We start from the raw sequence: 16,902 nt of genomic DNA on the forward strand, positions 1-16,902 counted from the left end.
TAAAGTGAAAGAAAAAATGAAATAGGCAATATATATTTTTTATTGAACACAATTTACATATTATTTATATAATAGTGATTTCAGTTTAATTATAACAGACTTCGTAATACTACACAACAATAATGTGCTTAATGTATATACTTATCTTATTCAAATTGTGGAAAAGAGTAGACTTTTCGGTAGACTCTTACTAAATAAATAGCGACTTAATAGTTATTTTGAGAAACCATTATTAAAAAAAAAAATATTTTCTTCTAGCGAAGCTAGCATGTTATAATTCTCAGAATTCTACTAAATATTTCACGAACGTTTTTTTCCTTTTTATATTAATTTAGTTACTTAATTAATTAATGTTTAAAAGTACTTGTTGATGCTTCGGGTCCGCCTCGATTTTCATTCGGTTGTTAATAATGCAACTCTGCTCAGCGTCTGAAATAAAAAAAACAACTGCCGGTTCGTCATTTTGTACGTTGCATATAAATAATTTAATACAAGATATATTGATAAATTGAAAAGAAATGAAAGTATTACTGATCGTCTATCTGATGGCTAGCTTATTAAACTACATATGAGTTATGTCAATAACAGTTATTGATGTTCCAAAAAAGTTCATTAATATTGAGATTGCATTTGCAAAAATATTATCGTTATGGAATATAGACCGTACTAATATATATCTTTATATATAAACGAAATACCACTGACTGACTCGTCACGAGATCCCTGAAATTCTAGTTCCGCTTTACTTGAAATTTAGCATAGTTACTTAACTCTCACAATGAAAGAATTTTTGCAAATTTCAACTTCAAGGGAATTTGTTGTCGTATTTTTTTTTTTGATGAATTTTACATGTACGAGGACGGGACGGATAATTATTATTAGTCTATGACACTTTCAAGGTGATTATCACTTATTTTATATTTTATCTTTAAAGCATATTATCTTACTAATATTTATTTAATATCATACAATAACTTCAGGCAATTTATTAAATGCTTCAAGAAACAACTCTTAACTTTTAGACGCGGCTTCAGTTTCAGTCATCAAAAGTAACATCGTATCGGTACAGAGAAATTTTTATATTCTTTTACCCTCGTCAACGTCAAACCAAACAGGTCTAAATATAAAGGTTTTATATGTCTAAAATTGTAATGAATCTTTTTACTGAAAAATATTACAAAGTAATCAACAACGAAATTTTAATACAATTTCACATATTAATTGCTCTTATTTACTATTAGGTTAATAGTTATTGTCTAAAATAACAACAATGTAAATAAACGTGTCACGAGTCTATTCAAGTGATTTATTTTTACGACATATTACAAATTATTATTTAGTTTAAAATATATTAAACTTAATTACAATATTTTTTTACGACTTGAAACAAAGGAGATTCTCTTGAAAGTTTTAATGTAAACCTTTTGTGAATGTTTTTAACGGCGAGCAACTCATGAAATACAGTTAAAAGTGTTTTGACTTATAACCGGTTAAGATACAAAAAAATCACGTTCACACGCTTGAGATATTAGTCTAACATCTGCAAGCGATTCGAACAATCTGAACAGACTTACAATCAGAAATCAATTCCATAATAGTTTGTTACCTTTTAAGTTTTTTATGTTGAATTAGATACCAATAATATATGTTCACGTATATAATAAATATATACGTGAACTTGCTTTTGAAATATAACGTTGTCTATCGTTGTATTTATTAATTTAATTATGATTTTTTAACGGTTTTTGTCAAATAATTTTTCGCGGTAATATTATTTTTTATTTTTTATAATAGTAACATTTCGTAAATTAATATTTAGCGGAAACATAATTTTGAACTGTAAGAATCGCACTTCTATTTTAGATATTAAGACATTTTCGACTAGAACAAATATTACAAAAAACTAAAGTAAAAAAAAAATAAGACTGCTGTTACTAATTATAAACAGAATTCAAGTTTTTTTTTGTCTGTAATATATTTAGGATGAGGTTGTAGAAGATGTAAGTAAACAGAGACGTTAAAAACTACATTTAAACAATCATATCAAAAACATATCTTAGTGTAAACGTATCAAAGTGAAATCAAAAAATATCTGTGTTTATAATATAACTATATCATATTAGATAAGTGCAACTATAAGTTTCCTAAAGATATAAGTGTGAAGTGATACAAGAAAGTGAAAATGTCTGAACGCTTCAAGGTGACGAAGTTTGAGGAGCCTTCGGGGAAGACGTTTAAAAATTATGGCGCTACCTCCGCTGAGAGCGATGTGGAGCTGAAAGGGAAGTTGCTTCCAGATTCAGGTAAGCTGATCATTATCACACGTTTTTATTTGTAAAAATATAAATTAATTATAAAAAGACTATCTTTACATTGTTAAAAAAAACTAATCTATTTTTTTTTAAATTACGCGATTGCTGACGGATTAATTGCCAATTTGTACAGCACAGATAAAAAATAGAATCACCGCTTCAATTATTATAATGTAAAATTTTCATAATCTATCTGAGTCTCTTATAATATAAGTTCTAAAGGACTATTAAAAATAAAAAATAATACATTAGGAAAATATAATAACATATAAAAATATCTTTAAGTCAACCGTACGTCGTAAATTCGTCGTAAAATATTTTTTAATTGATATTGTATAATATCGTTAGCGTAAAGTATAAATGCGAAAAGTTTGTATGCTCTGTCAATAGCGTGAAGTATGAAATTAAAATAACAGCTTGTAAATGTCCCAATGCTAGGCTGAGGCCTCTTATCCTTTTGAGAAAAAGGTCTGGAGCATACTCCACCAAGCTTCGGCAGCTTGGTGACATGTGTCAGATTTGCATCCGGTACTTACAGTTTTCGTCACGATGTTTTCGTTCATCGTCGATCATGATCATCTATTATAAACGCAAATTAAGCATATGGAAATTCAGTGGTGCATATCAGGGCTTGGGCTCATCAGCTTAAATTCAGCAACATCCTTCTAGTTTCTTGACAGATTGTAATAATAAAACTTTACGTAGAAGTCGGATAGCGTTTTAATTATTCATAAAAAAACCATGTTCGGTGAAGCTATCATATATTTTTTTTGCTAATCATTATTCTATTTCAATACAATATTATCTCAAATATTATATAGAATAATATAATTATTAAAATCTATCCTTTATGTCTGTGCCATTAAACTACATTTTTGATAAACAAAAAAAATTTTTTTTTTTTTAACAAGGATACAATTATCAATTGTTTTATTTAAAGAAAAAAACTATTAACTAAATTAAAAATGAACAATATATTCAAACTTGTATTATGTACGTTATGTACATTTCAATTAAACCGCGTTACAACGCTCATTACACGAGTGCTCCAATACCGATTGATGTTTGATATGCGGATGGCAAATATTAATCATTGCTGTGTAGTGTCCTACTGATATTGATATAACATCGCCTTATATTAATATAGTATTAATTGTCGCTTAATGAATGATTCATTCGTGATATGCACGTTATCTTTAATTAATAATAATTTGAGAATATATTCCGAAGTATTTTTAATTAAATGTACATTTGGAATTCATGAACACACTTACGATATGCCTATATGTGTCTACACACATACGTGTTTTAATACAAAACACGTATGTGTGTAGTGTGCGTCACGGGACGTACAGTAATAGTAATAATAATGTAAGGAAAGGTTGTTTATTAAAAAATATATGATATTATATAATATTTTTTTCTTTTCTATGTACATACACAAAATTCTAATGTCCGTATTCGAGAATTGTAACTAAGAATGTTTAAGAGGAAGGGAAGTCCGAGAGACTAGCGCCGTAACGCGTTACGTAACGGTTTACTCTCCCATAAAAAGTTATCACTTCAAAAGATTATATATTTTGTAAGGAGTTACATTAACGTACTTGAAAATAACGGATTGTGTCTTGATTAACATAAGAATTAACTACATCGACAAGAAGTATATACAAATCAACGTTGACCGAATGGCCCAAAGACAAAAGCGCTGTAATATTAACCATTCCTTACATCGCCGATGCGCCACCAACCGATGGCGACCAACCGAAAGAAGGAAGATGTTATGTCTCTTGCCTAAAGCCCTATCACCAAGTACCGTTATATGATGTTCCAGCACATAAACTTCAATTGAATTCAACGGTTCACCTTAAAGATACACACACACCAAGCTTTCAACCTCACAAAGTTAGTACATCTTTCTTAGGGCAGGGTATTCGATACTATAATAAAAAATCGCAAAACATTTTAAATTTGCCTCTATATCTAAATTTTAAACATATGTAAAAAAAAAACAAATAAGGCAGATTACAGGATTATATTTCGGGGCGTCACGGTACCATGCGTAAGCGATCCGATGTGACGGACTTGGTACCGCTGGCTTTTGGTAGGTAAGCTGGGACGCATCAGGCGTTCTCAGCACCGGTGAGTCCCACATACCTTCCCACATCACGCGAGAGAAACACGTACAGGATTATATAAATAATAAAAGAACTTGGTGTTAATATTCGTGTTGAAGGTCATACAGGGTACATACACATATTATGGCAACTATTGTGTTCTGTACTGTTTCTTCTCGATAGAATCAATATTCCGTAACGGTGGAAGCTTGATAGTGAATTTAAGCCTGTAAAATGACAACTAAATAGTAGTCGTAAGACCCGATTTGAATGAAGTAGGTGTATTTTGATTTTGATTTTCAGACAGGGTAATCCTAAAACAATCCTAAAAGGAGGTCATCCGGTTTTGCTAATATATAGTTAACGAAAAATCCTAAAATTATTTGCCTACCGGCAAAGCAATATAAGTAAATATTATAGGATTATTAAATAAGACAAAACCTTAAATCTATCTTAATAAGGAGTCCTTTCATTCATACAATTTAAATGTCACGAGTGAATTGAATTTGGGTCGGCCTGTATAGAACTGTAAAACCCTTTATTAAGAGTCTTATATAAATGAGAGCCGAGATGGCCCAGTGGTAAGAACGCGTGCATCTTAACCGATGATTTCGGGTTCAAACCCAGGCAGGCACCACTGAAATTTCATATGCTTAATTTGTGTTTATAATTCATCTCGTGCTCGGCGGTGAAGGAAAACATCGTGAGGAAACCTGCATGTGTCTAATTTCAACGAAATTCAGCCACATGTGTATTCCGCCAACCCGCATTGGAGCAGCGTGGTGGAATATGCTCCAAACCTTCTCCTCAAAGGGAGAGGAGGCCTTTATCCCAGCAGTGGGACATTTACGGGCTGCTTATGTTTATTTATTTATGTATATAAATTCAATGCTATCACGTGTTTTGCTTTAAATTATACTATAATATTAATATTTTGGAGATTCTATATTTTTAACATGCTTTTAGTTAGATAACATTATTAATTTCTTAAAATATATTGTTGTATGTAATGAACATTTAAAGGACTAGCATCTGAGCTATATGAGACGAGATCTTAACTGATGATTACGGGTTCAATCCCAGGCAAGATCCACTGAATTTCCATTTCTACAAACAAGGAAATCATCGTGAGGAAAACTGTATGTTCAATTTTAACGATTTTTTTCCATATACGCATCTCCAAACCGCTTTGGAGCAGCGTGGTGGAATAAGCTCCAAACCTTTTCCTCAAAGGGTGAGATACTGTCTGAGTTAGGAGATACAGCTATAGCTAAAGAGAGACTATAAAAACTGTTAAATATTAATTTTTTTTTTTATTATATGACTTACCACGTCAATTGTCTAAATTTAAAACACGTAAAAACGCGACTACTTAAATAATAATACTAAAATCCTCTCCGAAAAGCGCTGCCTCTTCTGGTATAAGTTTTATGTATATTTATTTGGTAGTTTGTTCACTTAGGTATTACAAAATATAAAAAAATCTTCTTATTTATAAGTAGAAAAAAATAACTACGCGTGAAAGCGGCGATGCTGTGAAGTGACTCTATTGTGAAGAATCAGCAAGTGTCTGAACAGTACTCGTTTTCACCTATTACATAGTCGTTAAGTATATAAATAAGGTACACATTAATTTATATAATACATCCAGTCAGAAAGTTAACAAATCAATAATGACAATTCTTAAGATTTTATGATATATTTTCAAAATACAATTCAAAAACTCACTTAAAATTAAAAGGCGCGTGTACTCATGTACGCGCATGAAAATTTCTTCATCCGCGTCGTAATTTTTTTTAACTGTATACAAATAATAATTAATAACAATAAAACGATAATACTTCTGTTATAATAATAATTAACATAAATAAAATTTCTTCTATTTTCACCACGGCTATAATCCTCACACACAAATTAAAACATCACAAATAAGGCGTGAAGTTGTCCATTTTTAACGGCTTGACACTTAATTGGCGATTTAGCGAACGACTTCATCATGTAGTTTCATGCCACCCTGTTCGCGCGCCATAAAACTTCACTATCATTTTTTTCATAACGCAACAGTATAACTAAAGTAAGCGCACAAACAGGCGGACAGATACATAGACTTTAATTTACTTCTATTTAAGGATTGAAATAGCAATCACGATACTATTTCGGTCATTGATTACTTGGACAAATTCTGGATAATTTTATTGGCTCATTAATCTCGTAATCACATTCCTGTCATTGAACACCAGTGTGATTGAAATTGTGTTGTCAATTAGCATGAATAGTGAATATATTTAATTTAAATTAACGTTATATTCTTGTCAACTTATAAAATTTGATAAATCATTAAATTTAAAAGAATAAAATTTTAAATCAGATTTTAGGAGTCGATTACTTTTTGAAATTATTTAAATTACTGTATTAATTTACTGAAATGTTTTACACACGTCATACACATTTTTCGATTTTGATTCTTTCCTCTCTCATATTTTGAGAATAAGGTTATGTTATAACAATTATTTTTTGGGAAACCGTGTAAAAAACGGTATACAACGAATCGGTCTGACGTTTCGTAGTAATCATCGCAAATATACAAAAAAAAAAAATGTCAAACAAATACTCATTTCCTTTTTGAAGTCGTTGTTATATATTAGAAGTTGATTGTGTATCGAATAAAATCGCTTATAATAAATATATTTTTATTTAAATGCATTATTAAGGTACTAGTGAACTCGAAAATCTATTCTTTCTAAATTCGCCTTTATCTGGAAAACTTTGTAACACCGTACGTCCTAGTTAGCTAACATTTTGAAACTTACTTGTTTGAGTTAGTTACGTACATTTGCATAATAATATATAACTATCGTCTATTATATCGGGACTACTACATTTTTTTTTGTTTATTCAATTAAGCAGAATCTAAAACCTTAGTAATTTTAAACTTTTTAGTAAGATATTTGTAGACGGACGGGCAAAGGCGCCAAATAATTGTTAAATAAAAAAAAATATTTATACTGGTATTAAAATTTTATCGTATAATCATAGAACATGATTTTGGATTAATAAACCATAAAATAGTTAGTTGTCACGCTTTGTTTGTATTTTTTTATAATATATGTAGGTACGAATAGTCCACCTCACGGTGTGTGGTCACCATCGTCTATAAACATTGGCGTTTTAAAAAATAATTAACATTTCTCTCATTACCAATGCACATCCTATCTTGGAAACTAACTTATTATATCTTTTGTTCCCGTAGTTACACTGGCAATAATACAAAATATTTATTATTATTTAGTAAAAGTAAAGTATTATTATAATATGCATAGTATCTGATGAGTGCGTACCTACCCAGTCGGGCTTGTATAAAGGCCTACCACTTATTATAATCTAAATTCTTACAAATACTTTTGAATTCCACTCATAACTCACTAGATTGTATTCCCACTAAATTGTATTGCCAATCAATAATAATATTATAAAGAAATAAAATGTGTTTGTTTATATGTAGATAACTAGATACCCCTCTAAGCTCTGGAACCAATGATGCAATTGTACAAAAAAAAAACATGTTAGAAAGCTATCTATGCTATCGCACGGGTAAATATTTTTTACCCGTGCGAAGCCGGTGTGAGTCGCTAGTTAATAATAAAATATAAACATTTTTTATTCAAAATGTCACTTTTTAATTGATATTTTTAAGATTGACTCCTCCTCCATCCTATTATGTAAAGCATCGGTATGAAATGTAGACTCTACCAAGAATGACAACCTTTTACTAAAATAGATATACTGTCGGAAATACTAAGAACTTTTTTAGTGACCTATCATTTGTTTTTTTTTTAAATCTTATAATGAGCCAAAAGAGCAGGTTGATACTAATTAGTTACTTATTAGATTTATTCTTGTACTTATTAATTGCTGGGCAGCGAAATTGTAAATTCTCTTGTTTCTCTTTATTTATTACACTAATAATGACATACTTCTACAAGGTAGTTCAACGCCTTACTCTTGTTATGACTTAAGGTCTCATTCCAATGAAAGCAAAACTGAAACATAACGCAACGATTCACATTCACATTTACAAAGTTTGTTAGATATATAAAAAGTTGGTTTACTACATACAACACATCTTATTTTTTTGCCATTTTAAATTTAAATCTTTGAGATACGATACGAAAAAATATAAACATGCATTCAATATTTTAAATGAATATAAAATGCATATACATGTGTAAAAAGATAACCTTACTTATATAAGACTAATTATATATTTAATGCAATATTGAAAGCAAAAATAGTTGAATCGAACTATATTGTAGAAGTTCGAACATTCGCAAGGTTTTAATTAAAACGGTACAGGATATTACGCCTTTAGTACAGCTTTAAGTGAATAACGAACTTATTTTTTCATTTTGATGATAGGATAGATAATTAAAATAAATGTTTTCTACAGGTAACATTTTGTCGTCCACTTTGTAATAAAATTTCGTTTTGATTGTTTTTAGAGATATATAACAGAATAAAAGTAAATACGTATGTAATAAATTATTTTCCATTAGATTTTTATTCGGTATATTTTTTATGTTATCGTTTGGCGGACGAGCAAACGGACCACCTGATGGTAAGCGGTCACCTTCGCCCACAGGCGATGGTGCTATAAGAAATATTAACCATTCCTTACATCGCCAATGCACCACCAACCTTGAGAACTAACTTAAGTCAACCTTGTGCCTGTAGTTACACTGGCTCACTCACCCTTCAAACGGGAACACAACAATACTGAAAGCAGTATGCTTTTTGGCTGTAGAATATCTGATGAGTGGGTGGTACCTACCCAGACGGGCATGCACAAAGGTGTAAATATCTTAGGGTAATCGAAACCTAGAGAATTTTAAACATTTTTACACACATCAGGCACATTTCTATAATAGTTTTATAGTCACTCGGTAAAATTACTCATATTCGAATGGTTGGAAAGTATATCATATTCAAAGTATCCGCGCACAAAGTCGAGATCACATTTCATGCAAGTATTCCCACAGGCTATGCAACTATATATATTCGTTCATGCAATTCTTGATACGCTTCGAAAGGACAAAATACGGATTCAAATTGCAACAACAAATTATAATTTTTATATCTTTAAATTGATCTTTAAATAAACGAATCGATTCAGACATGACAAAAGCGAGTTTAAAACCAGATACAGACTGCATACGACATATATTACATACTAACGACGGGTTCAATTTATCGATAAAGAAAATTATGTGATATAAACATAATTTATATCTTATATGTATCAGGAATAACTTTTTTATTGGAATATAATCTGATTATACCCCCCCCCCCCTTCTTTAAAAAAAAACAAACAACTAAAACTTTTTCTTGGTGGTAGGTAGGGCTTTGTGCAAGCCCACCCACGCATTAGATATTCTACCGCCAAACAACAGTACTCAGTATTGGTGTGTTCCGGGGTGAAGGGTGAGTGAGCCAATGTAACTACAGGCACAATGGACATAACATCTTAATGAAACGTAAATAAATAACGAAATTGTGTGGTATTCAAACGTGTCTGAATAAATACATTAAAATCTCTGAATATACCTCAGTTAAGTTTATTAAATATTAGCCTTTCATATTGTGTATTTTAGTCGAAACACTTTACAACTGAATGTAAACAGTTTGCGCGCATAGAAAGTATTATTTTTAGATACATAGTTTCCTAATCTTGTAACGTACTCTACATTGCTAGACTAAATCTACCATGTTGAAAATTCTATCGGACGTTGTATGGAGGTATTCCCATGATATTTTCCTTTACCGTGATTTTAATTAAAATGAAAAATTAAGCTCATGAACATTCAGCAGGTCTTACATAGATCTACATTATATGTCCATTGGATCATATCGAACCTCATTAGAAAGCGAAAGTGTGTGTGTGTGCACACATATGTTTATCCTGTTCAATGGTCTAATATTCGTTCAGGATTGCGTACGTTTCAGAATTAAGTAAAAACAACATCGTTGATTAACATTTTCATCATCAATTTTTGCCTTTCACGATACATTAGCTATTTCGAAAAGCGTTATTTGTAACAACCGTGAGCGGTGAGGGCGAAAAAACTAACAATTTATCTTTACGTTGAGCCCTGTAAATAATGTTAGTAATTTCATTGTCTTTACGAAGACTACATTTATCGTTCTTTATTGGTCGTTAACAGACTATATGTTCGTAGGACGAACGTTATACTAAGTACAGGTATAAAATGTTAATCAGACTCGCTTAAGGTGATATTGATAAGGTCTAAATATATTTATGTAACCATTTATAATAAATTGTTATTTGTCCGTCACAATGTAACATTAATTTTAATGTTAATTTATGAGGCTAGCGCATATATATATATAAAAGATCGGATAAGGCCTTACGTTACGATTTAACAAAGAATTAATTTTAGAGAGCGGAAAAAAGTTACTGGCCGGGTAGAGAGCGGCGATATGGTTGTATATAAAAAAAAAACAAACATACGAATAGACGTTGTCAGTTTACAATGAAATTAAATCAAAACAAAATTTTTCGAAATTTGTAAAAATCTGTTGAGAATACGCTAAGTTTCGCATGCTGACCCTAGTGGGCACTATTAAGATTGTACCTGAAATTAAAATATCTATCCATAGATAATCAAAAAACAATTAATAACCATAGCGATGTACCTCGACGCGGTTGTTAAAAGTACACAGCTGTAAATGGACCGAGTGATTGATGAATACAGTGAAATTACACTTTTTTAAATAAATAATCTAAGGCCCTTATTTTAATTGACGTGAACGGCCCTTCGTAAAATAATAAATGGTTTTGTCAAAATTATTCATTGATATTAGCCAACTAATGCAATTCTTACCATAAGTGAGATATGAAGTTGATGGAAATAATTTTGTGAGTAAAACTGCGTGAATCGCGACATATTTTCTTGTGATAATTGAACAATACTTCTCCGTTCAGCGTTCCAAGTGCGATATTTTTTAGTGTACTGCTATATAAGGTAGGACATTTATTTATGTATTGTATTATTTGGAAAAATTAACAGTTACATAACTTCTAAATAAATACAACACAGAATGCATTAGTTGGTATGTTGTATATACAGTTACAATATAACATAAACATAAAAATCTTGTGTGTATTAAAAACAGACAAAAATGTATTGAATAGTTTACTTAATACGCTATCTTTTGCCTATACATGTTCTAGCTGTTACCCGTGACTTTGGCCGCGTAATTTCTCGTACCGTAAATACATAATTTATATGCCAATATACTTATTTAATAGGTTAGGTAAGGATTTTAGCGTGATTAAGTAATAAAAAGATAACAATATATTTGGATTTATAATTTTATTATAGGTTATCACTCAACGACAGATTAAAAAATAATTTTCCATTATTGGAAATAGGAAAACTTATATATTTAAAGTGAATTAGATTTCCAATGTTTGGAAGGCTTCTCTCAACGATGAACTCAGTAAGCAAGTAACGTTAGTAATTTGATTGACTTCTCGGAGCGTAGGCATTGCTTTGAATAGTCTCGACGACTCCGCGAACATACATAATATGTACTTTATGTAATCAAGATAATGGTTAAAATAATTACGTTATCAATATTTACAAGATCTTACCCGTGATTTTGTCCGGGATAAAACTAAAGGCACTGAAGTTTATCTTTATAATAAATGTAATTAAAATCGGCTTAGGATAATCGTACAGATTTTGAATTCGAATTTGTGTCGTAAACGAAAATAAATCATATACTAATACTATAAATGCGAAAGCAACTACGTCTGTTACCTCTTTACGCTGAAACTGCTAAACCGATTTTGGTGAAATTTGTTGTTTAAGATAATTTGAGTCCCGGAGAATATTATTCTTTTTTAATTTACACCTCGAAGGATAGTGCTATATAATATATTATATTATTTAAAATACGCTTATTAACATTAAGTGCTTAAGCACTTAATGTTATAAATTATTTATTATTATTATTTAAATATATACAAATATTAATTAAAATAGTTACTGTATAAATCTTGACCGCGTGGAATGGGGGCAAAAATGCTAGCAACATTTCCCCTTTGAATCGCAATTCCGATCCTCTGGGCTAAAAACGAACTAGCCCTTCTGGCACCAGTGGAGGCAATAAGGCGAGGTTATATGTATATATAGATATACTAATATGATATGACATCTTTGTTAAAAAATATGAAGATGTCCTTGTGATCGATTTTAATTCTTATTAGCCAGTTGTGCAGGATAAACTATAGTTGCGATATGGTAGCATGCGTAAGCGATCCCGTGGCGCCCGCCGAAAGACGGAGAGGGTACCACTGGTTTTTTAGTGGGTAAACCCGGCGTACCTGGGCGCACTCGACGTCAAGGGCTCCGGGGAGTCCCACACACCCCCCCACTTTCCATCACGTGGGGGAAGCGAGTAATGCGTTTTACCAGCGAGAAAAAAAAAGGATAACTATAGTTAATGACTAGTGTGCGTAAACTATATCACCGTTTTCCTATCCTAATATACAGAAGGAGCTCAAGTGCATTTCTCTATTTGCTATCTGAGATAAATAATGAACCCAGGACCTTACCATCTAGTTTATAATATCGCTACTTGATTAACGACGCAGTTATACAAGAAAATACGTAATAATAATGTATACATTTATTTGTATTCAACTAAAACAAATAGAACTAACTCGAAATGTTTTTATATATGTAAGACACGATTGCAATATACATTTCAATTAATGAATAAATTATTTATTTATTGATTTTATTCAGTTATAGCTTGTTAATATATCCGACCTGGCCGAGCGGGTCAACAACGATTTCGAACTCAGAAATTTTTCATGATTTTAATTTGTGTTCATTACGAAAATATCGTAACGAAACCGACTTGAGTCGGATGGAGATCGGCAACAAGTTTTCCATCGACTCATATTGCTGTGCGTGGTGGAATAAGCTCCAAACCATGTCTTTAGAAACAAAGCAGTGTATTTACTATTACTTTACTTTTCCGTAATTTAATTATATTCGATATCAACTCAATGATCATAAGCGAAATATATTTATCCTACCACGATGGGTATAAGCTTTGTATTCACAAGCAAGTCTTCGGAATTCCCTAAAACTAAGTAAACACTTACTCTTTCACTACATCAATAGAAATGTCTAACTATAAACAAAACTCAACAAACGTTAATATCGAACGTTTTCCGGATTTTCCGTTCTGCCCTTTCCTCACACTGTCAAATACAAAGCGTGTAGTTTTGTTTAGGCATGCAATGTTTTTCATATACCTTAACATTTACTTTTACGCACATAAGTGTTAAGTAATACAGTATAAATAAACAATATTATTAATCATTAATATTTTATATTTATTTAATTATATAAATCTATATACATATAATAAAATTGGAGTGTCTGTTTGTAATTATAAAATAAACGCTTTTTACTAAATGCATATGCATGTATGCACGGTACATATACCAAAATAACTTTTTTTCAATTTTTGTTTCTCTGTCTGTTTGTTCCGGCTAATCTTTGGAATTGCTAGATTGATTTTGACGGGACTTTCACTGGCAGATAACTGTTGTAATAAGCAGTAATTTAGGCTACAGTGATAATTGTTTTGTTAAATTCAATCGCGAACGAAGTCGCGAGCACAGCTAGTAAACTATATAATAGATAGGTGTCTTAATGTGTGTACCGAGGAATGGAATTCAAATGTAGTAAAATAAATATAATAAGTAGTAGCCATGAGGTCGAATTTGATTGAAACGAATTCAGGTTAATCTATTATATCTATTTTCCTATCTGAAAAATCCGACTATACATAAAAATTAAAACAACAGTTCAAACAGACCTTGGGAGCAGTAATGCAAAAGTATAACACACAAGCTTCATTAAAAGTATAACACAACAGGCGAGCTGGTTTATTCTTTGACCAGAGGATCGGAATTGAGATTCAGCGAAATTCACCACCATTCGACACGGTCATGATTTGCAATGTAACAATTTCTAATTCTTATTTGTATATAGTTAAGGTCATAATTTTAATAATTGTTTTAATAATAAAAAAAAAAAGTCACAATTATAAAAGTTTAAATTCGACGTTATCTGTTGCTTTCGTATCGCTATTTCTATTATTGGAAACTATCAAAATCCGTATAAAATATATAATCTGTGGTTCTAATTAAAAATCCTACTGAATAAGATGTAATATATAAATTCCTGTTTAAGTAGTCAGTCATTTGATATATTTTTTGAGCAATAATACATACTTTTAAATTAAATAATGATAACTTATCAAACTGCGTAAATATGACCAACATAATTATTAAGGTTACCTTAAATAACATGCTGTCTCTCTCGATTAGGCTTTTTAGTCTTTTAAACGACAAAGAGAAAAGATATCTTAGTAAAAACGCTATAAAAATGTGATTTTATTACCTGTGAGTTATGAAATGACGTATAGTCATACAGTCGTTTAGTTGAAATGTTTATGTACAACGGTCGCGTTCAATTTCGAGTCGGATACTTTGCTTACATTTTTATCGTAAAGTTACCCCTGTGAGCAATTGGGTTTACCGGGACTCGGTGCTGATGAGTTATTCAAGAACACAGGATTATTGGTATTTGCATATATATCGCACGAACAATGCTTTGAATATTTTGCCAATTTACGACAGCTACGCACGAGCGTGAACACATTTCAACAGATTTAGGAAATTTCAAGTCTCGAATGATTATAACGTTAAGAATATAAAGTCCTTTATACCTTCACTGTGCAAATATGCTAAATACTTGTAATTAACTGATATATTAAAATATTCGTAAAGGCGTCTCTTATTAAACTAAACATTTGTGTTACGTTGAAGTTATAAATTATCATAAATTATAATGAATCGTTTTGGAGCAGGAGAGATTTGATATTTCAAAGGCTCTTTATTATAACGGTTTATACTGAATGTAATTAACTTAATTATATGATTAGATAATACGATAATATAAGTATATACTTATGTTATCACCTAAAACCGTAACTGAGTATATTTATGCAAATTTAAATTTTGTTAAATGGAAATCATATTTTATAAGTATAAGAATTGGTTTCCTTGAATAGCAACTAAACACTTTAACAGCCTGTAAATGTCCCACTGATGGGCTAAGGTCTGAAGAGAAGGTTTGGAGCTTATTCCATCACGCTACTCCATTGCGGATTGGTGGTTACACATGTGGCAGAATTTCGTTGAAATTAGAGACATGCAGGTTTCATTATGATGTTTTTCTTTACTGTTGAGCACGAGATGAATTATAAACACAAACTAAGCAAATGAAAATTCAGTGGTGGTTGCCTGGGTTTGAACCCACAATCATCGGTTAAGATGCACGTGCTTAACCAGTGGGTCTCGGCTTGCTCGAGCGTGATCTTTGATAATAATAACTGAGATTGAAAAAATATTTTCCAGTTTGATCGCCTAATTCTGAAGATAAGAAGCAGGAACGTTCAAACTACGCAGATCAGCTGGAATGTTATATAACACCGCATGACCAAACACAACTTATACTTTGATGTTACTTGAATATTTAAATAACTTAAAGTTATAAAAATATTCTTGCATGAGATATATCGTATTTACTCAGATTCATTTATGTCTTAAGGTCTTTGCAACAAACTTAGTCTAATTATGTTCCCTTTGACACATTTGAAAAGTGCCTCTTTTGAAATGTAGTTTACTAGTATGACCTATTTCTGCCTATCCTTTTTTCCGTCTAACGAAGGTTATTTGCTTTGAAATGTAAACTTTATTCTGTTACGATAAAGTTCATTTTAGCTTAGAATAGGATTTTGTGTACATTCGTTACGTGGAAAATGTTACTGTTCAATCCATTTCAGGTTTCAGATAGCCGGCTATTGAGTATCGTTTTAAATTGATTCTTTGTGTTATCTTGATAAAAAATCTATGTGCGTATGTTTTATTATTGATACACTTGCTTTAGCATATATTATTAAAAAAGGAAACATTTTATAGTAATAATAATAATGTCGCACTGACCAATTTCGGTAACAGTGGTCAATCTTAAGGGAAACTGGCAAATACATGCACTCTCTAATCCCTTACTCTCATAAGCCGATGGGAAAGCGAATTCAACCCGACCGGGAAGTGTTCAGGCGCAAGAACTTTACGTGCTTATCAAGGTACGGTGGTGTACCCAATTCCGACTTCCAGACTGCGCAATGCTGCTGAAAATTTTGCCTAAAAAACCAAATAATATATATCGGCACGACTTGGGGTTTGAACACAGGACCTCGAGATCTGTGGATGTGAGATCTGTGGACTTAAATCTAGCCACTGGATCAACGAGGCAAGTCTGATATTATATAAATAAAATGTAAAATGTCCTGTTTTTTCCTAAAAA

General features: G+C 31.2%; 1 protein-coding gene across 5 annotated transcripts in view; it reads left to right on the plus strand.

Annotated features, from left to right (window-relative positions):
* LOC125067601 (solute carrier family 12 member 4) overlaps nt 1–16,902 on the plus strand; it is a 343,127-nt gene that overhangs the window by 4,372 nt on the left and 321,853 nt on the right. For all 5 annotated transcript variants that reach the window (XM_047676273.1, XM_047676263.1, XM_047676307.1 and 2 more), the window contains exon 2: nt 1,983–2,303. In XM_047676273.1, coding sequence (XP_047532229.1) covers nt 2,183–2,303 — 121 coding nt within the window. In that variant the 5' untranslated portion in view covers nt 1,983–2,182. The remainder of the gene's footprint in view (nt 1–1,982; nt 2,304–16,902) is intronic.

This window comes from Vanessa atalanta, chromosome 1 (assembly GCF_905147765.1).
Source record: "Vanessa atalanta chromosome 1, ilVanAtal1.2, whole genome shotgun sequence".
Classification (NCBI taxonomy): Eukaryota; Metazoa; Arthropoda; class Insecta; order Lepidoptera; family Nymphalidae; genus Vanessa; species Vanessa atalanta.